The sequence below is a fragment of the Lepisosteus oculatus genome, chromosome 15 (assembly GCF_040954835.1).
Source record: "Lepisosteus oculatus isolate fLepOcu1 chromosome 15, fLepOcu1.hap2, whole genome shotgun sequence".
Lineage (NCBI taxonomy): Eukaryota > Metazoa > Chordata > Actinopteri > Semionotiformes > Lepisosteidae > Lepisosteus > Lepisosteus oculatus.
This window is the reverse complement of record NC_090710.1, coordinates 11552273-11576020: the sequence shown is the minus strand read 5'-3', so window position 1 is coordinate 11576020 and position 23748 is coordinate 11552273. Positions and strand designations below refer to the sequence as shown.

Sequence of the window (23748 nt, the reverse complement as noted above, 5' to 3'; positions counted from 1 at the left end):
ATCAGAGTGAAAATACCCAGACCAATGTTGTCCATCATGCACTCTGACTCTTGTCTAGGGGTCTATAATACTGTATTCAACTGTTTTTTTTTTAAATACTGTGTGCTTAAGGAGAGTAGAAAATATAACACCAAGTAAAAATTAATGTTGTAAATACTTTTAAAAGGCACTGTAAACATGTGGCTTGTTTTAAACAGCAAGGGTAAAATAGAATGTAATTTATATGTAGAAAACAGTGGTAAATAAACCAGTTTTACTGTATTGGGCATTGTTGTTACAGATGTTACATTTGTCAGATGTCATCGAAAAATAACACGAGAAACTACAAGGTACAACTTAATTATCAAAATGGTCAGCAAAAACATCAGACATCTATTTTTTGTGTAATAATATGGTTTTGGTGATGATGAAAAAGGCAGGCCCTTTTAAAAATCTCTATTGTTTTAAATTCCATTGTTAGCAAACAGTTGTTAGGCGCTACTGAATACTAGTTGGTCGAGGTCAATGGAATCGTTTAACAAATGTACTTTTGGACTCGGGTCAGGAGTGCAGCCTTAGGCAGGTTTGCAACTCATTTCTGTTTCAGAATGCACATCGTGTAAAGTTTTTCACAGGGATTGGTTATAGATAGCCCACATCCTGAATTGTAAGAAACTCTCCGATGACTAACCCAAGTCACAAGCAATGGTTTTAATGCTTTTTCCCTAACAAAACTGAAATACGTTTCTATCCACCTATTGCTTGCAACGTGCAGCTCAGAAGGAGGGCATTTATAGTGAGACGCTTTACGCCTACACGTAGTACGTCACAAAAGAGCTTCAGGATTTTTTTCTCCTTTAATGTAGGTTTCTTTTTTCGTCGGCGTCTGTAGATGTTTTCGTTAGGCTTATTCACCTAGTTAAATTAAATGGATAACGATCATTTTTCACATTTTAATGAAACTAAAATCAAGTGACTTTTTCAAAATAGTAAATCTTACAGCAGAATCCGAATAAAATAACCGTTTGTGGTTATCGACGAGAAGCTCTAGGATCTGCCCCAGTTGCTGTTTTTTTCTTGTGTCTGTGTCAGACGAAGTCAACAAGATGGAACATCACCAGCCAGTGAGCAGATACCAAGTGGTAAGGATCCCGAACATATTTTTTTAGACACAAGATTTTCTAATCTTTTTTTTCCCTCTTAAGGTAATGTACCTTTAAGGTTGTTTGTGATCTGCTAAACTATGGTCGACGATTTTACGTATTTCAGAGGGATTGTGGTTTACTATTTTTCTTCCTGTATTTATGTGCGTATCTTGGTTACTTTTAAATATTATCCCTATCACAAGAAAACTTGTTTTACGAAAAACGAATTTTGCTATCAATCTGCGTTGCGGCCAGGAATTGCTTCACAAGACAGTCCTGTGTAGGCGCTTTAGTTTACCCCTCAGGTTATCTGGTTCGATAACAAAGTTCCTGTACACCACATGACTCGCAGAATTTAAGTTATGTGAGAAATAATAGTTTTGTGTTTGGCAAAATATCTGTGGTCGTTTTAGACAAGGCACTACCTTCCGAATGAGGCCCTGCGTACAATAAGATTTTTTTCCTTCTGAGGATTATTTAATGAGGCGAACTTTGTATACTTTAATGCCTGTTTATTCGTTAATGCTTACAAAATAAATTAAAACAGGATTCAATTGTGAATGACAAAGTCGGAAAAAAGTCGGAAAAAAGCTCAAGAGAAACAAATCTGTGAAAAAAGGTGTCTAAGCGTGGCAGTAGTTTATTACTTGTACTGGTTAGTATTGCTGCCTCGGGGTACCTGGATTCAATGCTTGACCTAGGATACAATCTGCTACCTCCCACAGTCCCAAGACATTCTTGTTAGATTAAGTGGCTGCTAGGTAAATTGGTCTTGGTGTGAGTGTGTGCGTCTGTCTGTGTCTGTGTATGCCCTGTGGTGGATTAGTGTGCTATCCAGGGCGTATTCTGCCTCGTGCCTATTGCCTATCAAGATAGGCCCCGGCACCCCCGCAACCCTGAGTTAAATCACTTTACCACTTTACCTGGTGTTTGCAGTGCTATCTTTTTATACTCGTATTCCAAATGTGAGAAAAGTGTACTTAAAATGTGGTTCCAGATGTACACTGTAGACTTTTCAGCCCCTTACACTACTTGTCCCCTAACCCATTGCCTTCACAGATATTAATTACTCTTGACCTTGAACCTCATAACCACAATACACTCTTTGCCAAGTTTGTTTACAAAACAAGAATCTCATTTGCTTTACTGAGAATTGTTATTATTGGGAAGATAACCTTAATCACCCTTGTGTAAGAGGATGCTTTTTTCATAACGTATAGATATTATAGTCAAAGAATTCAATTAATTGAGTTTCATCAGAAGTGTTGCTTATCCTTCAGCTTTGTGATCCAGAGTTTTTGGGTTTTAAAAATCACATATTAACCTAAAACAAGCTATTCATGATATTATTTGAATAGTAATAGCACAGTAGGTAGCAATGATAGCTTAACTTGTTAAGACCATGGAATGCGTGCTTTGTTGACTCTTTTTAAATTCTGGAATCTTATTGTGTAGTGTTAAATATAATTGCCTGATGCTTTTTAAAAAATATTATTTTAGTCAGAATTATTACAGCAGACTTTGCTGGAGCAATCTGGAAAACACACATTCTAAGATACAGCTGCGGTATCCCACAGGGTTCTGATTGTGATCTAGATCCATCCCATGCATACAACAAAATAAAACTGAAAAGGTAAAGGAAATCTTTTTTTTAACACCTTGAACAAACAGTCCAATTATACATACATATAAAATCAATATTTTTTAATATGTTGTGTCAGAATAGCTGTGTTTATGCTGTAATTTCTAAAAAAAAGCCTGCCTTTGTATCCTTTTAACTTAAAACAATGAAAATAAAAAAAATCGGTAACAGAGCCACACCGGTATTATATGTGTATAGAACTGTTTAGTTCGCAAAAAAAGAGAAAATTGTAATGTTGTGGAAGTTTGTGTGTTTTCTTTAATTTGTGTGAGAGAGAGGTTAAAGATTAAAAAAAAAATTGGTTAATCCTGAGATGCCCCATTTAGAGTTAAAACAAAAGGGGGTCCACTATGTAAAAATATTATTCCTATAGTAGTAGTTATGCTCCAGATTGTTTATTCCACACTACTGAAAGAACTACTGCAAAAAGGCTGCTCTACAGATAAGGACTAGCCCACACAGGTGTTAAGAGTGGACAGTTTTACATGAATGTTGAGCAACTAAACCTGGAAAAAGAATAGTATAAAATGTTTCTATTCAAAAGCCTTTGTTTAGGGCAGGATTTGGGACTGATCCAATCAGAACAATGGAGATAGTGTTGCAGATGATCCTAGTTTTGACAGTAACCTCTTATGTTTTGCATCAACAGATTGTGTAATCTGACCTTTCTAATTTGTTTCTGGGAGCCACACTTTTTAAATATATTTAAAGAGAGGCTCCTTTTTGGTGTGTTGTATTGGTTTTATCATTAATGTATGAATTATCGCTTTCAGTTTAAAATTTATGAAATAGTAACCTTAGTTAAGTGTATATTGCTCACATTTTAATGCAGTTACAGTATGTGAATAAATCCTTCTAGTTAAACTCCTTTTTTACATAGTTGTTTTCTAAAGAAATGTCTTAACCATGTTTAGTCACTAAAATGATCTAACAAGGTACTTTTTTGTTTGTGCTTTCATGGATTTTTGTGGTCACATTGTTCTGGAATTTGCTTGAATAAGAGTTTAAACTTTTCTGGGGCAGTCTGAACTCTTTGTGGAGCAGTTATGTTTTGCATTTGTAACCTGTAATGCTAAAGAAAGGAATATTTATTGAATCACATTTCACTTCCCCTGCTTTTGGATTTCTTTGACCAAAGCAAAACTTTCTATGTGAAAAATCTAGAAGATTGAATTTCAGAACTGTTCAGAAAGCTATTCACATGATGCACTATGAACATTGTGACCCATGTGATCTAAATGGGAGGCCTGCTAAATTGTATTTTACTTCTCTTAGTTTAAGTTTTTAGTTTTCATTAAAATTAAATTTTCATAAAAATGGAGACATGTCTGTTTCTTGCCCACGGCTATAGACATGTACGAAACAGTATTTGATAAAAGATTGTATAAAATAGACTGATATAACACTATTTGATGCCCCTATGAACTTTAGGTCATAAAACAACTACAGTTCTTTTTTCCTGTTTCTACATATATCATGGTTGCTATGCAACATGCACAATAATGTGGTAGCTTTACAGTTTATGTATATGAATAGATCTTTGCTACTGGGTGATTTCTATTTAGCATCATCGTTATCTTTCTGATTGTGGTCAGCCCTGTTTTCTTCCTATTCATATTTTTCTTAAGCTCCTTTCTTTTGCTGCTCCTTAGAGCATGGACATTTTTACATGTTCTCGCAGTGCTACATTTTGCTAGATTTCATCCTCACCACCATGCTTATATATATACAAGTTGTTATTTTTTTCAAATGTACACTTGAAGATGTCTTGAAAAGTAATTGCATCTAGATAGAGCAATCCACTGAGCTGAGAGACTAAGAGGAGATCTTGTATTTTTAGCATTAGTTCAAAGGTCATATTTTGATCTTGGTTTAAAATGTTTTATTTTGTTATCGAGACTTGGAAGTGAGGTTGCATCCTAATTAAAGTTAGAGCTGTAATTGAGCAACATTATGTAGGGGTATATATGTAGGAGAATTAGAATTGTGCCTTTGTAAGATAAATGAACAGCGCATAGTGTAAAAGTAGAACCTCATAGATGCATGCAAGATGTAGTAATTCCTGTTTCTTTTAATTTAACAAATTGAATTTCACTATGACGAGCATAAGCCATACAAAGCATTGATAAGATTTCTTTTCTCACGTCTGCTCAGATGAGGAATTTACATTTTTATTGTATTACATTTTTATTATAATAATGGGCACTAATAATATAACTGCTGTGCAGTACTAATTGAGCAGGAACCTTATTGTTTTCCAACATATTTTTATGTATCGGCTAATTTTATTTGGATAATTAATCCTACTTGGGTACATTATTCTTTATTACCATCCTGTGCTGTATTAAGGTGAAGTTTTTGATTTCTGGAAGGTTCCATCCATTCATTTTCTAACTGCTTCTTCCAATCCAAGTTAGTGGGGGAGCTGGGGCTTATCCCAGCAAGCAACAGGTGCAAGGCAGGGAACACCCTGGACGATATGGCAGTACATTGCAGGGGTAACACAGACACACACACTGGCACACTGCTAGTCTTGAACTGTAGGAAGAAATCCACATGGATAAAGGGAGAACATACGAACTCCCTGCAGGTAGCACCCCAGGTCTGGAATTGAGCCCAGGGCTCCAGCACTGCAAGGCAACAATGTTAACCATTGTCACATCATACCTCCCAGTTCTGGATCCAATCGGAGATTATAACATGGGGAAGTAATCGTAATTTAACAGTTTAAGGACAGATTATATTTTTCCATCCTTTCTGAAAGAAATGAGGGATGTCATTCATAGACCTTGTGTTAGATCTTTGAGGATCTTCCATTAAAAAAAGGAGTTGTACCTGGTGATTAGATAGTTGCCAGTGTTTTAACCATCAACAAAAACAAAAATGAACTTGGCAAGTGTAGTCTTTTGCATGTCATATTTAAGGTTATGGAAAGGTTAATTAGAGTGAAATTGGAAGACGTTTTATATTTTTATGGCATAAATCTCATTGAGGATAAGCAACAAGGATTTAGAAAAGACAAATTCAATTCAATTTATTTTTATATACTGCCTTTCACAACAAAGTTGCCTAAATGTGCTTAACAATGCAAGTGACTATACATGTGAATACAGAACAGAAAAGACCAGAAGACAACGGAGGGGAGGAATCAAAAACTCCTTGGTAAGGAGAGAAAAAAAAACCTCTAGGGGTCTAAAATCCAACCCCTTTGGGCATGCTAACATTATACAATTAAAAAAGAAAAAAATGAATTGGGGTATTAATCCATCCATCATGTCTTTCTTCTGTATGTCAGTACTCCATGCAGATCTCTGTAGACCAGCAAAATATGATAGCTATATCCACGATGTCCCTCTTGGATCTATGGCAGTGATGCAACATCCATCTCAGACGGTGCCCAGTATATTATTTGAGTCCAGATACGATTGAAGTTGGGCCAGAACTATTATCTCAAGAATTTTAGATAGAAATGAGATGTTTGAGACAGGCCTGTAGTTTTTAAGAACTTGTGGGTTCAAATTTGGCTTCTTAAAGAGCGGTTTAACAACCTCCTGATCCCTCCAAATATAATTCATTATTCTTCGAGTTGTGGCGCACTATTGGGTAAGGTAAGATTATTTGTTCCAGGTTTCGCAGTGAGCTTTGTGACTTTTTGTATGTTCCTCTTTTCTAATTGGTGCACCTCTGGGGTTTACTACAGCAATCTTTAATCATTTTAAATACAAAGGAATAGTTAGTTTGAAAGGTCATAGAATTAGTACTGTGGGGTCTCTGTAAAGAGTAAAATCATCTGTCTCTGTAAGTTCAGATGTTCAGTTTCAAACCACTGCCCACACAGTGGTATGATAAATCATCCATGAAACCATGGAGCTTTTTCAATAAATCAGTCTTTAAAGTGGTAGAGAGGCAGTAGGGACAGTTATTTAGCCCTTTGAGTACAGTGAAGTCTGTCATTAAAAAGTGGATTGTGCATTATCACAAGCCTTCCTAGTTTGGGCCGAACTAAGCAGCCAGGCAAGAAGGGAACTGGTTAAGGATGCCAGTGTTGAGTCTGAAAGATTTACAAAGTTCTGTGTCTGAGATGGGAGTTACTGTTCATACATCAACAATGTCCCAATCCCTTCTGGGACAAAGGTGACCTGTATGGGTGAGTGCCACGAAAGAAGCCTTTGCTGAAAAAGACCAATCTCATATGGAGTATACTGCAGGGACGGCGTAAGGTGCAATGGTCAGATGAGACCAATGCAATGTGTTAGGTCTGGTACAAGCACAACGCAGCATACTGACAGTCAGCACCATCAAGCACGGTGGTGGCAGTATCATGTTATGCAGATACTTTACGCAAGTAGAGACTGGGAAGCTTGTTAGGACCAAGAGAAAAATAAGTCTTACAAAACATGGATGGACTCAAGAATAAAGTTTACTTAAGTTACTTAGGAATCTAAAAAGTAGTTAAAAATTCAAATTCCATCTCGGCACCTGACCTGCAACACAAGGTCAAAGTTTCGCTTAGGTTGTCAAGAAAGAAGTGAATATCGGCAAGAGGCCTTGTCAATGTCATGACTTCAATCTAATGGAACATTTAAAGCGAGTCTTGAAAATTGTAGTCTATCGAAGATCCCCAATGAATGTGCCAGAACTGGAGCCATCTTTCCAGGAAAAATTAGTAGAGACACTAGCTGCAAAAGGTGCTTCTACCATGTACTGAGGGGATGAAATCATATGTAATCGGTACATTTCACTTTGGATATCTTCCTTTTTCTAGTATGCAACCACTTTCGCATATACAGTAAGTGTTTGGTTTGATCATTACAGTTTTGAAAAACATATACTTGTGATAAATCAGAATGTGATTGTTGCCAGGTAGCCTTGGAAAAATATTGATTCCCTAACCATATTGTTGAAGCCAATACCCTGGTTTCTTTTGAGAAATGGGTAGTTAAGATCCTTTTCTCACTTAACTACTGACTACTATATGGGCTAAAGGGGCCAAATTGCCTCCCTTCCTTTGTAACCATTGTTATGTTTTTAATTGTCATGAATTGATGTAAGTGAAGGGGAATCATTAGCTGCTGTTGTAATTTGAGACTGCAGTGGAACAATAGTCACTTTCTTATTCTGAAATTTGTTATTGTGGGTAGAAGCTCAAAAACATGATTGTTTTTAGAGAACACTAAGCAATATGCTCCCACAGATCATTTATGTATCCTCCACTATCAAGTATATTATGAATTGGGTCTTTGTATCTTAAATCAAATCACTTGAACATCTCGACCACTTTTTATGTGAAATAGGGGTACTATTCTATATTAACTAGAACTGTTGAACATTTTCTCAAGTAAGCTATCATCAACGTACAAATGCAATACTGATATATATATATACATTGTTGTATCATTTCAATTTGTGATGTGCTTACAGATAAGTTCTTAACTTACTGCTGCACAAGGTTCATGGGTTATAAAAAACAGTTCTGTATAGTGCATGTCATAAACATTAGTTTGAAAATGTGTGAATTGCTTTTGCAGCTTACAAGAACTAAGCAAGTTTTGCTTGCTTTCAGGAAAGCATTTGTCATCTCCTTTTTTTGCACTTATTAAAAGTACAAATTGTACATAAGCAGTGAGTAACACCTGTATTTTCTCTGGGGATTTCCTCAATATTTTATCACATTGTAATGCTCATTGCTTCTAATTGTATTGTATAATTTACATTTTAATTTAATGTAATTTAAAGTGTGTATGTCATGTATTTCAAATATGAGTCAAAGTATATCCTTCATATTTCATCTAAAAGTATTGCTTACTTTCTGGTGTGAGGAAAGTAGACTCCCCCAGCCTGACGGGCACATCTGGAGGTCAGCTGACTTTTAGACCACTCTGGATCATATTTCTGCAGTATTGAGGTTTCGTGTGTTAGCTGTTTTGTTTACAAACTTAATGTGCTCTTCAAGAATTGCTATATTGCCGTACATACATATAGTCATTTTTTGACAATCAGGACACTTAAGTGTAATTCCAGCACTCCATTTGTTTGGTTTGGTTTAATGATCATTTTAAGTTTATATTATAGAAAATCTTTATTTAAAACTGTAGCTTGATTAAAATAGTTTTACAAATTGAACTGAAGATTAAGAAGTGACTTTGATCAGTTGTTATATAATAATTCCATTAGTATTAAGCAAATTAACTTTCATCTCGGTCATTTCTACATGCATACCCTCAACAGTATATAATCAAATTCTATTCAAATTAATGTTAGAATATTCAGATAAATGCATCACAATTTCTTATCATATATAATGTTTCTTTCACTTTTCCACTTGGATCCCAGATGCATTTAACCGAAACAAAAAGCCAATTTCAATGGACATAGCCTTTATTACAGGTTAATCTTTAATGGAAAAAATACTTGAGTTATTGTAATATAAGAAAGGGCATCATTGTATGAGAATGTTGTTCATAAGTCACCAGAGTAAACAAGTGCAAAAATGTTGTGTTAGAATGTTTAGTACATGGTATTTTTTTAATTAAAATATAGACAAAGTAAAGATGTGCATTGTATACAGAGAGCTACAACAGTACAGCGCACATCTGTAAGTAGGTCTAATCAATATTTGTAGAATACTCAGAGCAGAGAGTGCTTTGCTGCAAGACAACATTTTAATAGACTAATGGGCATGTAACCACATCCATTGCTTTCTTTGAGATTTTTTTATTCTTTGTTTTTATTTAGTTGCATAATGAGGATGATCCATCTGAGCCATCTGCCAGTGAGGCGGCTTCCAGTTCTGCACAGATTGCAACTCCTTCGGAAACTGTAGTGCCACTGGAGGCCGAAGTACCTCCTCCACCTTACAGCAGTGTTGCATTAGGAGCAACTGCGGCTCCAGGTAGAGTAAAGCCACATTAAAAAACATGTCATGTTTTGTTTATATTCAAACATCTTTCTTTTCTGTGCAGATGAATGAATGCAGAAGTTTGCCTTTGCAGGGGCTAAAAGCAAGCCTAAGAGTTAACCTAAATTTTTTATAATACAACATGCATCTTTTTAAATGTATTGAAATCTGTAGGCAATCAAATGCAACAATTTATCGTGTTTGCAACATCTACCCAAAGTGCTATACTTGGCATTTGTGATTATGAATAATGCACAAGATCACTAATTGTTTCACAAGTTCATTCTAAAAAAGATTTCAAAGTATGTATTTTTAATAAATTGTTGAAAATCAATGGAAGAGTTTTATTTTTTGTTGGACCAAACTTAGAAATGAGAATCTGAATTCAGAAACTAGCTCATTTTCAATGAACTTATTTAACTTATTTTTGTATTAATAGTGTATGTTTTGTTTAATTCTCTTTTTTGTATATAGAATACCATTTTATTATACTACTTCATTTGCAAAGCAAAAATGCCATATTTGGTTTCAGATACTTTGAAAAAGTTTTAGTCAGTTCCACAAGATGAATCTTCTTGTGTGTGGGTGTTTTTCTGAGAAAACAACAGGAAGTCCGCATTAACTGAAACAACTGTTAATAAAGTTGTTTAAATACTTAATGTGCTGTCGACCGCAAATTTCATTAAGTTAATATAATGCATTTAAAATTTCAAGAGAGTGCAAAAAGTTACCTGCTTAAAATGTAAATACTATGTTTTTGGAGTTAGCTTGCTTACTGTAATAGGATGTGATAACCACACCTGATCTTGTGTTACCCAGGTAGATACTGTACTGCAGTGGGGGGTTAAATGGCTCCCTTCCAATATGTAAATTACATTTTGGGATCATGTAGATGAAAAATGCTATAGTAGTTAATATAATTATTCCTGATGCCAAATTAAATGTTAAATGTTAATGGACAGTTGTAGCACATGAAACATGGTAATTTAGGTTACAACCTGGTATAATACTAAATTTCAGAATTATTTGTTTGGAAGTGACAGTAAAAGAATGATAACAAGTGGACATGCTCCTCCGAGACCCCCCAATTGTCAATTGCCTCATCATTCTTTTCTCTTCATTTGAAATTTGCATTGTGTCTTACAACAACAAAAGTGTTTATTGGAGCAGTGTCTCTTATTGCTGGTATCACTGCACACTCATAAGGTGCCTGAAATGTCCTTGATTTTGCTGTTGCATCAAAAGTCACCTTAATCTGGCCAACCCTGATTGCAATTGACCAGTTGCGTGCCACTACTTGAGGAACCAAATTCACAGGGATTTAATTGTCAACTGACTTCATGTACATGCTGGAGAGTCTGTGAAGCATAAGCATTGTCTGACATTGGAGTCATTTGACATGAAGAAGACCTGGTTTAGTGTTTCAGGAGAAATATTTGTTTTGTCTTTTGTTGATGCTACTACATCAAAGAGTTTTAGAGTTTCGCGTACCTGTACTGTGAGAATATTGAACCACTGGCACCTACCTGTCAGACACTTGTAAGACGTGGTGGCACACAACTAGTCAATTGCAATCAGGATTGGCCGGATCAAGTTGACTTTTGATGCAACAGCAATATCAAGGACATTTCAGGCACCTTATGAGTGTGCAGTGAAATCAACAATAAGATCTCCTAAATGAATCTGACTCAGTGTATGTCTGGCAGTAACAGATTACATACGCTAAAAATATTTTCTTTTGGGTTTGACTAACAAGTCATTTTATTTTTGAATAGATTTTTTTTTAATTTCAGATTTTACCTATTAAAAGACAATTTATTAGGTTATTAATAATGGTAGAAAGTGGTAGAAAACAATCCTTTTTTTCTGTTTAAATTATGATTTTTTTTCTCTACAGAAGGTGAATTTCAAAGTGATTTCCATCCTGTGCCACCTCCATACAGTGTTGCTACCTCTTTGCCTACCTATGATGAAGCAGAAAAGGCCAAAGCTGCAGCAATGTCTGCTGCTGCAGCAGATGTGGTGCAGCGGGTAAATTCATTTTAACTTCTGCTGTATTGAACCTGCATTGTTTTTTGTGTTCACTTGCATATTTCCCTTTGCGGCAGTCACCGTGAAACAAAAAACATATGGAATGGCAGCATGTGTAAAGGATCATTAAATCATTTTATCACATAATCACACGAGTAGTACAATCCAATCAAAATAATTACTAGTTACTTAATTCATTAGTGACGGACTTCCAAATTGATTGATCCCTTCAGCTATTTTTGTAAGATGAAAAATAACTGTTGAGAATCAATTCTAGCTAAAGCAGAAAATTCTTATAAATATGAAGATTAAAGGGAAATGTAGATCCAATTTCTCAGACCAGTTATGAAATCTCAGTAACAAAATAAATTGATGGTATCACAAAATGTTAAAAATTTCTAATTTGTTCACAAAATTGTGAACTTTGTGAAAGTACTGTATGTTTGTCATGTTGTCACAAATCCCTGGTCATGCCACGTGTGAACTCTAGACCAAATGATGATGTGAAGGGGCCAAACCTGTTCACTAGTCTCTGTAATTACTAATGTAATGTGATGTATGAGTGAATAACAACAGGTTGTGCAGCAGGCATTTCACTGCAGAAATGTTCCTATGTGATTTGCATAGAAAGTTAATGTTTAAAAGTTGTTCTGAATTGCAGAATATGGAGCTGTGCATACCTGGAATTTAATCTTAATTTATTATGTAAAATGGAGGTTTTACACGTTACTGTACATTTTAATTTTATTGTGATTTGAAATGCACTCATCAGTGCTGATTCTTTCTAACATTGAAACATAAAAAGTGTTGCAGTTCCCCTTAAATCACATTCTCTGTACTTTTATAATTAATAATAATTGCTTACACTTGTATAGCGCTTTTCTGGACACTCCACGCAAAGCGCTTTACAGGTAATGGGGACTCCCCTCCACCACCACCAATGTGCAGCATCCACCTGGATGATGCGACGGCAGCCATAGTGCGCCATAACACTCACCACACATCAGCTATCAGTGGGGAGGAGAGCAGAGTAATGTAGCCAATTCATAGAGGGGGATTATTAGGAGGCCATGATTGGTGAGGGCCAATTGGAAATTTTGGCCAGGACACCGGGGTTACACCCCTACTCTTTTCGAGAAGCGCCCTGGGATTTTTAATGCCCACAGAGAGTCAGGACCTCGGTTTTACGTCTCATCCAAAGGACGGCGCCTGTTTACAGTATGGTGTCCCCGTCACTATACTGGGGCATTAGGACCCACATGGACCGCAGGGTGAGCACCCCCTGCTGGCCCCACTAACACCAGTTGTGAGTTGCAGGGTGATATGGCTGCTAATCAGGATCTGTTCTTCAGGCTATAATACCAGTTTGTTTGTGCATCCACGCCTTCTTAAATAATGTGTACTTTTTCAATGTGTATGTGAGAGGAATTTGTTCTTTTACAAAATCACTGAATAATTGCCCAAATGTAAAGTTCCTGGTGGACCCTTATAGTCAAAGAATGATTGAGAACTAGAAAAACTGCTTTGAAGAGTAAACTATACTTTCTTTTTGACCAATTTTATGTCCCCATCTCTTTACAGTACAGCTAAAGCATTTCCTCTCAACATGAGAAATGATAAAGGGATGGAATCCCAAAATGTAAAAGTTTTCCTTTGTTTTATTGATTTTCCTAACAACACTCCATACAGCCACTTTTCTCTCACTGTTGTGATTGGAAGAATGCTGACTTTGTACTTTCCAAAACCAGTTTCCATGCTTTTTGGCACTCCAGATTTGGCTATATTCCATACATTGTACGTGAATAAATGATTAGCCCATAACTGTAACTGTGGAAATCATTGAGATCCTGCAAATGTGTGGCCTCTGCTCTTATACTGCAGGTGCAGATTCACAGTAATGATTTCCGTTGTATGAATGAATATGGTAACAGTGCTGCATAACTGTACTGCTTGAAGTCATCTCTTTTGTGATAGCAGAAATGTGGTTCAATGATAACCTTCCAAAAAAGTCTTAATGAAGCACAGTAAAAGCTTAAGTATCCAGCATTCATGGGGAATGGGAGGTGTTAGTTGGTTAAATAGGGTAGTAATACAGGCTCAAATGTGTTATTGTGCTTGGGTATACCTTTACTAATTGAGACAAGTGAGGGGCCAAAGTTCACAACTCTAATTAATGCATTCCTGAAAGAGTGATTCCCAGCTATCCCCATCGATGTGGGTCTTTGAGTTTTTGAAGGAGGTATTCTACTAGCCTTTTTAGCCTTCAGTTCACTGTGGAGTATGTATTTTGGGATACATCTAAGTCTAAGTTAAGAGTATGTAGTGTTTATGATATGAGCATGATCAAATACAGTTAATGATGCATGCTTTTAATTGTTCGTCCTTCCAGAATAGTCGAGTAATGCAGTATGTGCAGCCAAGGTGGAAACATATTCTCTTTTCCTAGTAGGTATACAAAGTCCAAGGCATGCCACTGAGCAGAAATGTTCTGTTTAGACTGGCTTGATAATTTTGTCTTTTTTTATATTCAGTCATTTTGTTGGTCCATACAGATTTGCCCAGTGTGGACATAGTTGTTCTTGTTTTTCTGATGCGAGTTGATTTTGGATCAAGTGTGAGGTTGTACATTTATGTCTTGTTTGTGGAGTTTATTGAGCTTAAATTAAGTTTATTAAGTTCAAGACAAATTGAGCCCATACCAAATTATGTTAAGCTTTGTGTATTTACAATCCTTAATTATAGGAAGGAGCTTGCCATGTTGAGGGTTGAAGAATCCTAGAGATATTGTATGTTTGTATGTTCTCCGTGTTCATAGGTGTTTTCTCTAGGGGTTCTGGTTTCCTCCCATCTTCCAAAGACATGTTGGCTAGGTTAACTGGAATCTGATATGTCAGTATGTGTGCTCGTGCATTACCTTATGGTGAAATGGTGTACTCCTACCTTGTATCCTGTGTTTCTATGATAGGCTCTGGGTTTTGTGTTAACATGTATAACCTTCTGATAATTCTGATAATGATGTTATGAAATATACTGATTTGACTAAGAATATAAGTATTAAACCTATAAATGATGCATCATTTATGATTATAGTGTTTGCTGTATATCTTTCATACTGTGTAAAATGTATTTTTCAGATTTCAGATACTATTTTTTTGGAGGCTGAATAAGCTTTCTTATATATTTTGTTCATGCAGATTAATCAGTATATTATTCATTCCGTAAATACAGGAGGAAGATTTTCCACCAAGAGATGACTTCAGTGATGCTGATCAGCTAAGAGTTGGTAATGATGGGATATTCATGTTGGCGTTTTTTAGTAAGTTGTTAAATTGTATTTTAAATAAGATGTGAATAGAGCATTTTTGCACATACAGTAATTATAAAAATAAATGCATATTATTTTTTACAATACTGTGAAGCAAAGGCAGGTTGTAGGGAGTGAATGTTGTTGTATGATTTTTAGCCTAAGGATACTGCTATTGTTAGCTATGCTCCATCTGGTGGTGATACCGTGAAATGCAATTTGTTTTTTAATCAAGATCCCCCTGGTGGTTAAAGATAAATATTATGATTAAATTTATATTGTAATCGTTAAGGTAATGATTAAATCTCAGTTGCAACTAAATTTAAACTAATCTTCTAAATTAAAGTTAATATTTTTTATAAATTCAGTTATTTGTACAAAGTATTTTGTGATACACCCTAAAGTATATTTTTTAACATGCACTTTGCTCACAAATACAGTGCTTATGTACTGTTTCACACGTCATCAGTTTATTTTCCAAATTCATCATTGTATTTAAGAGATTTTTTCCTTTCTCGTTTAACTTAGTTCATTCTATAAATGTTCAGCTATCTTTAGTTATAGTGACTCTGGGGCAGTCTTTCATCAGAAAACATATATTGCCTGTCCAGCTTTCTACTTTACAAGTTTGGAAATATTTTAGTTCTCTTATTTTGTTGGAACATGCATTTTCCTAAATGTAAATTTCTATCTCCCCTTTTTAGTTTCTCTTATAGGGTATCACAACATTTTCCATTTATGTATATAAGTTCATCAATGTTCAAAGCTGCTAAACTCATCTAACATTTAGAGTTCCATTTCAGTTTTTCTGTATTTCATGATAGGCTGTAGACATTTGATTGCAATTAAATTGCATTGGGCTTCTTCATTTATAAAATGTTGTTTTAACACTATAAACTTTAGTTTGCCTCATTTTGGAAAACATTTTTCAATGTTCCAAAGTTTTCTGACATTTGTGCTACAGTGTATCCCCCATCTACCTTTGAAGTTAACCACTTTTTTGTGCTACTGTAGGACAGTTTACGCTGTATGGTATTTTCAGGTTATTACGATTCTGCTTTAACTTTCCCTTGATGAGTTTATTATTTCCAAATAAACTGTGTCAGATAACACCGATTTCATAGTTCACAGTTATAAACTTTAGTTAGTTTATTCTGTGTGTGTCTCAAGAACTGTTTTAAAACTACCTACTATTTAAAAACAGTTTAAAAACTGAAATAACCTTTTTGTTTTTTGACAGTGGCTTTTCTTTTCAACTGGATTGGCTTTTGTTTGTCTTTCTGCCTGACCAACACAATTGCTGGAAGATATGGAGCAATTTGTGGATTTGGACTTTCCCTTATAAAATGGATCCTCATTGTCAGGGTATGTTTAATAATATTTTGATGAGATAACTATTGAGATATTACGTTTATTAAATTAGTTCAGGAACGTCCTTAATTCCTGTTGCACTTGTGCATATTTAGATTTGGTCATATGCTGTTGTTTTATTATGAGAGTATATAATCTGCTGAACTGTATAAAAAGTGTCTTCTTGCCTTTTTACAAAATTTGCATCTCCGAAAATAATAGATGATGTTGTCAAAGATAAAAAAATGTACCATTAATCTTACAGCAAATATTTATTCAGTCAGTATTTCTCTGGTCTTATCATCACTGGTGCTTAACCATGACAGCTGCTTCACTGCCCTTCCATTTTATATTGAGTTTCATTTAACTGTTTTGAGCATGCTGCTGGGAAACTGAATACTGAACTAACTATGTTGTGAACAAAAAATACTTTAATAAGTTTTTCTCTATGACTTTGGATGAGATTAGGTAGGGAGATTAAGTAGGGAGAGGCTTGTGAAATTCAAAAGCAAGTGTTTTGTAAGGTTAATTGAACATCCCAATTTGATACAATTAACTTTTAGCTACTGGTGTATTAATATTTTAAGCAGCAAGATGCTCCATTCCTGTGTCAGAGGTTTCTTTGGTTGGCAGGTGTTTATCTGATAATTAATGTGAAAGACCCAGAACAGATGGATATGAAATTCACTTGAATATGGTTAAAAATGCATAGCTAGAAAGAAGGGAGCATTTATAATACCTAAAATGCTATGACTGTGCCAAACTAAACAAAAAGTAATATATCTCACCACACATTAAGCTCACAAGATTGTTATTCATAATAGTGTTACATAAGTGAATGCTGTTTATTTCATATTCACTTTTAAATAGAAAAACAACTTCTGAGTGTTTGTCTAAATTAAAACAAGTGAATATTAATTTGGAGAGCCATAGCATGACTGTCTGAATTTTAATACATTGCACTAATTGTAAAGAGCTTAATATATATATTTTTAATCTTAACTGCAATACCATGTCAAAGCTCAGGCTTAATCATGAAAAGGTTACTAGTCACTTTATTTATTTTTTTCAGTTTTCTGATTATTTTACTGGATACTTCAATGGACAGTACTGGCTGTGGTGGATATTTCTTGTCCTTGGTGAGTTATACATTTTCACTTTACAGCTGCCATAGTATTTTTTTCCCTTGGGTTTCAAATTTTCTCTTCTGATCACCCTGGATCATAAAATTCTAGCAAAAGCCAAAGTATTCAGCACAGAAATCAAGTGAGGCAACAAATACAGGTTCATAGCTGCTGTACTTCATAAGGGCCTTCATTGTGACTGTAATTATCTGCTTCTGCCACCTAGTGGCTGTTCTATTAATGGCCTTAATTTTGAATAATAGTTTATAATAATAGAGAATAATAGTTCCTAGGGAAAAACAGCAGTTATTTGCTTAATGTGATATATTTATGATAAAATAGTGATAAGTATCTGTAAAACTTAAAATGTAAAAAATCTAGTCAGAGTACAACTAGAAACTACATGGAAATCTTTTTACAACCAAAAACAGGAGGCACTTATTTTCACAAAGGGCTGTGGAAGTATGGAGCAAGCTACCTAGCCATGTTGTTGAAGCCAGTACCATCACTTCTTTCAAGAAGAAGCTGGTTGAGGTCTTGGATTTATTAACTACTAACTAATAACCAAGGGGGCTAGGTGAGCCGGATTATAAAATTATAATTTATAACCTTTATGTTCTAATTATCTTAACTAAATTACTTGAAGGTCCTAGAGATTCCAATTTTCTATCCACTAAAATGTATTTTTCATTGGATTCAATGGACAAAAGATTTTTATTTATCAGTGTTTAATAAATCTTGTCTCTTTTTGGTAACTCATTATAATTAATTTTTGAGACTTTTGTAATGTTTTTAAATGTATCCTTCATTACTGTGTTTGTAGGCACGTCTAGTAGTAATGTGATGTTCTCACACCTCACTTAGTTAATTTGGCAGTCTGAAACATACTTTAATTCCTCTTATTTGTTGCAGATACTCTTCAGGCTTGCTAAGACTTTTTTTTTCTTTTAATTATTTGAATTGATCTGATATTGTTTGTTCGTTTTTGATAGTTCTGATTGTGCAATTAAGCTGATCTACAAATAATCAATGATAGTTAGGCATCTTCAGTGAATGCTACTGTATGCTAGAGTGCTTTGCTGTCTGGATCCCATTTTTGCTGCACCTCAGTGAACAGAAGCTCTTATCCATAGGCCAAAGTCTGTTTACCAGCTCAACTTCAATTAGTTTATGTGAACTGGCTTTTGAAACCCCAAAACCACAAGGCCATTTTCCAACAGTAGCAGTCTCATTTGTTTAATAGAGAACAATCTTACCAAGAGCCAACTCTGTGGCTGAACTGCCAGTTTTAAAAATAATTTTAATCTTTATTCGTTTTAGTAGCAAGCATCCCAAATTTGTTGCAGGCAGAGCTGTTTGTATGTAATTAAAGCTAAGCTGAGTATGTTGTGTCATTACTTTTTTCAGTAAAGTATAATCAGTTCAATATTTTTTTGTTGAATGGAATTAATGGATCAAACAGGTCCACAATAGACTTTAATAAAGTTGGCATGTATTTCTCATCTAGCAAGAGTAATTGCAAGACAAGATAATAATGAGTTTCAGATATATTATATTATAGTGACTGTCCCATATAAAAATGCATGTTTTCATGAAGTGAATTGGCTACAACGAGAATAAGTCTATAATTTGGCTGGTATACCAGAAATCACATGCTTAGAGTGAAAAGGGTTGCTGCCTTAGTGCAGCAACGCATGCTTGGGATGCTGGCATATTCTCTCATGGATTGGCATCAGTTTTTGTCCAGCCTGCATATGCAACAAAGTCGTGTATCTGTGTATAGCTGCTATATTTTCATACTTAGGAAGTACAATATAAATAATGCCGTTACAATGAGTTGCAATTGTGAAGAAAAGGAAAGCTGTTAATCTGGAACAAAAGCTAACAAAAGCTTAATGCTATAAAGCAATATTAGAAAAATAAAAAAGTGATATGATTTGCACCTCTGGCTGTAGTTGTATGTATTGTTAAAAATAGTTTATGAGAAATGTTTCCACTGCAGAATCACTTTGTGTAAATACTGATGCATGTAATGCACTAAAGCTTACCACAAAAACATGTATTATGCAAAAGTAAAACATTCATACTAATATAACCAATTACTATGGAGAAAATCTTTGTTTTTGTGAATCCAAACTCTACCCCAGCCCCTTAATTCCCATTGAACCAATGGTTTTTATAATGTGGTGTTTTCCAGGAACACAACTATTGTGTTATAGCAGAAATACCTGTATTTAGTTTATATGCAATTAAATCTAGCCTTTTAATGTAATTTTAATAGGGCTAATTAGCCATGGATTATGATTGATAGAATACATGCAGCTTGAAATGTAAGATGTTCTGAATACTTTGTAAAAGTATAGGTTAAAAAAAAGTATTATGAATAGAGCAGCCATCTATTTATTATTATAAGGTTACAATTTGTTTTTCTCTGGGATATCTGCCACTTTCCTTCCCCTTTTCTGTTTAAATTTTTTATGGAATTGGTTCTCATGGATAATAGTTAGCCAGAAGTTACAGTCATGGCCAATCTAAAATGTTACATTTTGCCTTAGTCATTATACCACCATGTGTTAAATTCAACAATAAACTTTGCAATTGCCTAATCATGGACTTCCAATAACAATAACATTCTTAAACATACCTGAATTTAAATTCTTTAAATTAATTTCACAAAATATAATATTATATTGAGTAACTCAAAATCATGAATAATGCTAGGTTAGAATTTGGTTTCAATGCAACTCAGTTGAGTTAATCGACTACTGACTTAAGACTACTGACTTAACAGTCTGTAATCCTAGCAGAATGAAGAAGTGCTAAACATAGTTTTTTAACAAGAACTATAGCAATGTCTGCAATTTTCACCTGATTTGTGTCCGGAAAGGCTAGAAGTACATGTTTGAGATCTTCAAACTCACATGGGATTTATATTTAAGTAAAGTTTTCACTCCACTGGAATTTACATTGGTGATTGGTTCCTAAAATGTCAACCGAACAATGATTCTTCTTTAACCGTATTCTGCAACATGCTAGTTGCAATATGCAATAACACATGCAATAATAAATCTTTTCTTTCTTCAAGGCCTGCTTCTCTTCTTCAGAGGTTTTGTCAACTATCTGAAAGTTCGTAACATGTCGGAAAGCATGGCAGCATCTCATAGAACACGTTTTTTCTTCTTATACTAAAGGTAAAAAAAATCCCTGTTTCTCATTTAATTGGTTTAGATTATTACTGCTAAATTAATGTTAATTATTTTTACAGTTAAAATTTTGAATTTTTACTGAAAACAATTGAAAGATGAAAATGAACGCTTATGTAAACACTTTTTAATGTTCTGCTAATTGCACATTACATTTAAATGTGTTTTATAGAATGTTTAAATTCACTTTTGCAAAGATGAAAACATTATGAGTTTTAACTGTTATGGGTTTTCACTTCTGAATATAGTTCACTACATTGAATACAATGTGTATATTTTTATTTTATGTCAACATTGTTGTTCTTCACATTAACTTAACTACCTTGACAATGGGTTTTGTTTTTCCAATATTTTTCAGTATTTTCTTGTTTAGAATTATGTGAAAGGGTGGTTGTGCCACCAAAATGTGTGGGAATAATAACATGGACAGTTTTTTTTATGTACAGAGACTATAAAATAAGCTCAAGGAAATTGTACATATGAATACAGCATTAAAACTTGTCAATCACCAATCTAGTACAGTGATGTGTAATGTAAAGCAGTGTGGAAGGCCATAGGTGTTGCCCTTAGCACTTAAATTGTTACAGCAACAGAATTGACAAGCAAGTGCAAAAACTTTGGCATCCTTAAATATGGGTGATTGAAAACCATGCACACATCACAATTAGTTTTCTTTCTACCTTGATAAGCCACAGTTGGTCACCAAGGCCAACTGATTGCCCATCAGTGATCTATTGTGTTTGATTTTAACATTTCAAATGTTAAAAATATCAAAATCTTGGTAAAAGACCTGTTCAGGCTTCCGGATAGAATAGCTGCAATCCTATTGTTCTTGGAAAGTTTGGAAGGTTGTCTTTCCTTCCAACACCAAAAAAGACAAGTTCCTTGACTCTGGTACAGACATTATGAAAATGTTTTCACTGGGTCACACAGTATGGCCACTATATTCAATTTTGCTTGATTTTAGGAGATGTACAGAGCTCAGTTTCTCTGTACAATAATACAGTATAGGGTAATAGTGCAGCTGTGAACTTTCATGTGTATAAGTCTTTCATTTCTATGATTGATTCTATTTTAAGAAGTGTGTATAGGTCAAATTACATGGCTGCCATGTTGGGTTTTGAATGAAACCTGTACATGACTTCAGGAGCCCATTGGCTGACTTACATGAATCTTTGTGTATTTTAACATTTTGCTGCGTCCTCTCAGTCATATTAAAGAAATGTGGAAGAGAATTCCACATTCCACAATAAAATTGCCAAATTTAAATATGTATTGTAAACCCTTGTAAAATTATAAAAGTGTACATACCAAAATGAGACAAATAAAGCCTAATGAAGATAATATTTATATTTAAAAAGGAAAGATAGCAGTTTCAATGTTTGAATTTTTTACTCTCTCTCTCTCTCTCTCTCTCTCTCTCTAGGACTGCAGCAACCAAACATTCCTTCCTAATGTGAAATTCCCTGGTGATTTGCAACTTGCGGCTTAAACTGGATACAAGAATGCAGAACTGAAGTATTGAGAACATCTCCAAAATAATTTGACTTTTTTTCTACATCAGTGCAATCAACTAAGACATATTTTCATGTAAAGTTAATCTTATAATAGTTTCTCAAAATCTGAAGGGTACATATTAGTTGAATTTTAAAAACAAGACAGCAATATGCAAAAAATGCTCCACAAACATGGTGTCAGAAACTTGGAAATTTAAAAACAAATGCCATCCTGTTTATTTCAAAACAAAACCCACTTGGAATTGATACAGAAAATATATTTTTCCTGGTATTATACAAATTTCACTTTAGCAAGGACAGCTTTCTTGATTTATAGCTTAAAATGCATCATTTCATAAAGCTTCTGCTGATTTATATTATGTATGCACTATTAAGGAGCTTTTATTTTTTCAGCTAAAGACATGATTGTCTCATTAGCTGATAAAATTAAAACTGGAATTCATATTTAGCCCAGGCTCACACTTGCCTTTTGCACCTTTATTACATGTTTCTTATTTTTTTAATTAATATGTAAACTGTGAAGTTTTTTTTGTCAACCATTTTCTTTAATACTGAAAATTAACATTAGACAAGTTTGTTTTTCTATGAAATCTCTCAAGAAGCCTTTAATCTTACAAATAATACATGCATGATTAACCTTGAATTGGTTAAAAGACTTCTTAAAAAAATGCAAAACTAGAAACTACTGTATGTTTGGAAAACCATTCAATTTTCAGGAGACATACTTTTGAATTATGAAAATTCATTGTATGGTTGAAATTGAGCTGTCTTAAAGCATAATGCTAATAAAGTTTAAAATGATTTTTTTGTTAGATTTTCACTTTTCATCTTTGAATAAGATCATGCTTTTATTTATCAGTTTTTATGGGACTGATTTGTTTTAATCTTACTGAATTAATTTCTGGTGTTGCTCTGTTATTTTTGTGGGTTTAAACGGTTTTTCAAACTATGTGGATTTATGTATTGTGTTTGATATTATTTTTTATGTTTAATTACATTGTTTGAAATATCTAAAATAGCTGAAAGGTCTGTTTAAAGCTAGTTTTAGCAAAATGAGCTTAGAGGTCTTTATTTCAAGTACATTTACAGCTTGTTTATCCCTAATACTGTTCTTCCAGCAGTGAAGTCGTGCACGATTTTTTCCTTTTCTCAGTATTGTTTGGTCTGTTCTTTGCAAGGGTCATGGAGAATACTATAAGGGAAAACTCAGAGCCTAAGCATAAAGCTCAATAAAATCTGATTAAGGGCTACAAAATCTGCCCAGATTTAAAGGCAAATCAAGGTGCTTGAGGTGTTTGTCAGTGAATTACAATTTGCTGGTGGTAGATGACAGAAATCAGGCATTTCTGATGCATATTGAATGTTTTCCCAAAGCAGCAGAATTTAAAAATCTAAAAAGATTTTGTGATCATTACTAAGGAAGCGATGTTAATGTATTTTAATAACTTTAATTTAATCACATTTTAGCAATAGATATAGTGTTATTTCAGATGAAAAACAAGGGTAAGATCCAGGTTTCTAGAAATCCTTTGAGATTGTACTCATAAGGATTGCC

The 23748-nt window shown here is 34.3% G+C and overlaps 1 protein-coding gene across 1 annotated transcript; it reads left to right on the top strand.

The window, feature by feature from the left end:
- Positions 1-795: 795 nt before the first annotated feature.
- On the top strand, positions 796-22995 carry ndfip2 (Nedd4 family interacting protein 2). Its single transcript, XM_006638982.3, has 8 exons — positions 796-1121; positions 9502-9658; positions 11562-11695; positions 14924-15011; positions 16240-16364; positions 17422-17488; positions 20559-20664; positions 22103-22995. The coding sequence occupies exons 1-7, from the start codon at positions 1086-1088 to the stop codon at positions 20660-20662; spliced, it is 711 nt and encodes a 236-aa protein (XP_006639045.1). The 5' UTR covers positions 796-1085; the 3' UTR covers positions 20663-20664; positions 22103-22995.
- The last annotated feature ends 753 nt before the right edge of the window (positions 22996-23748 follow it).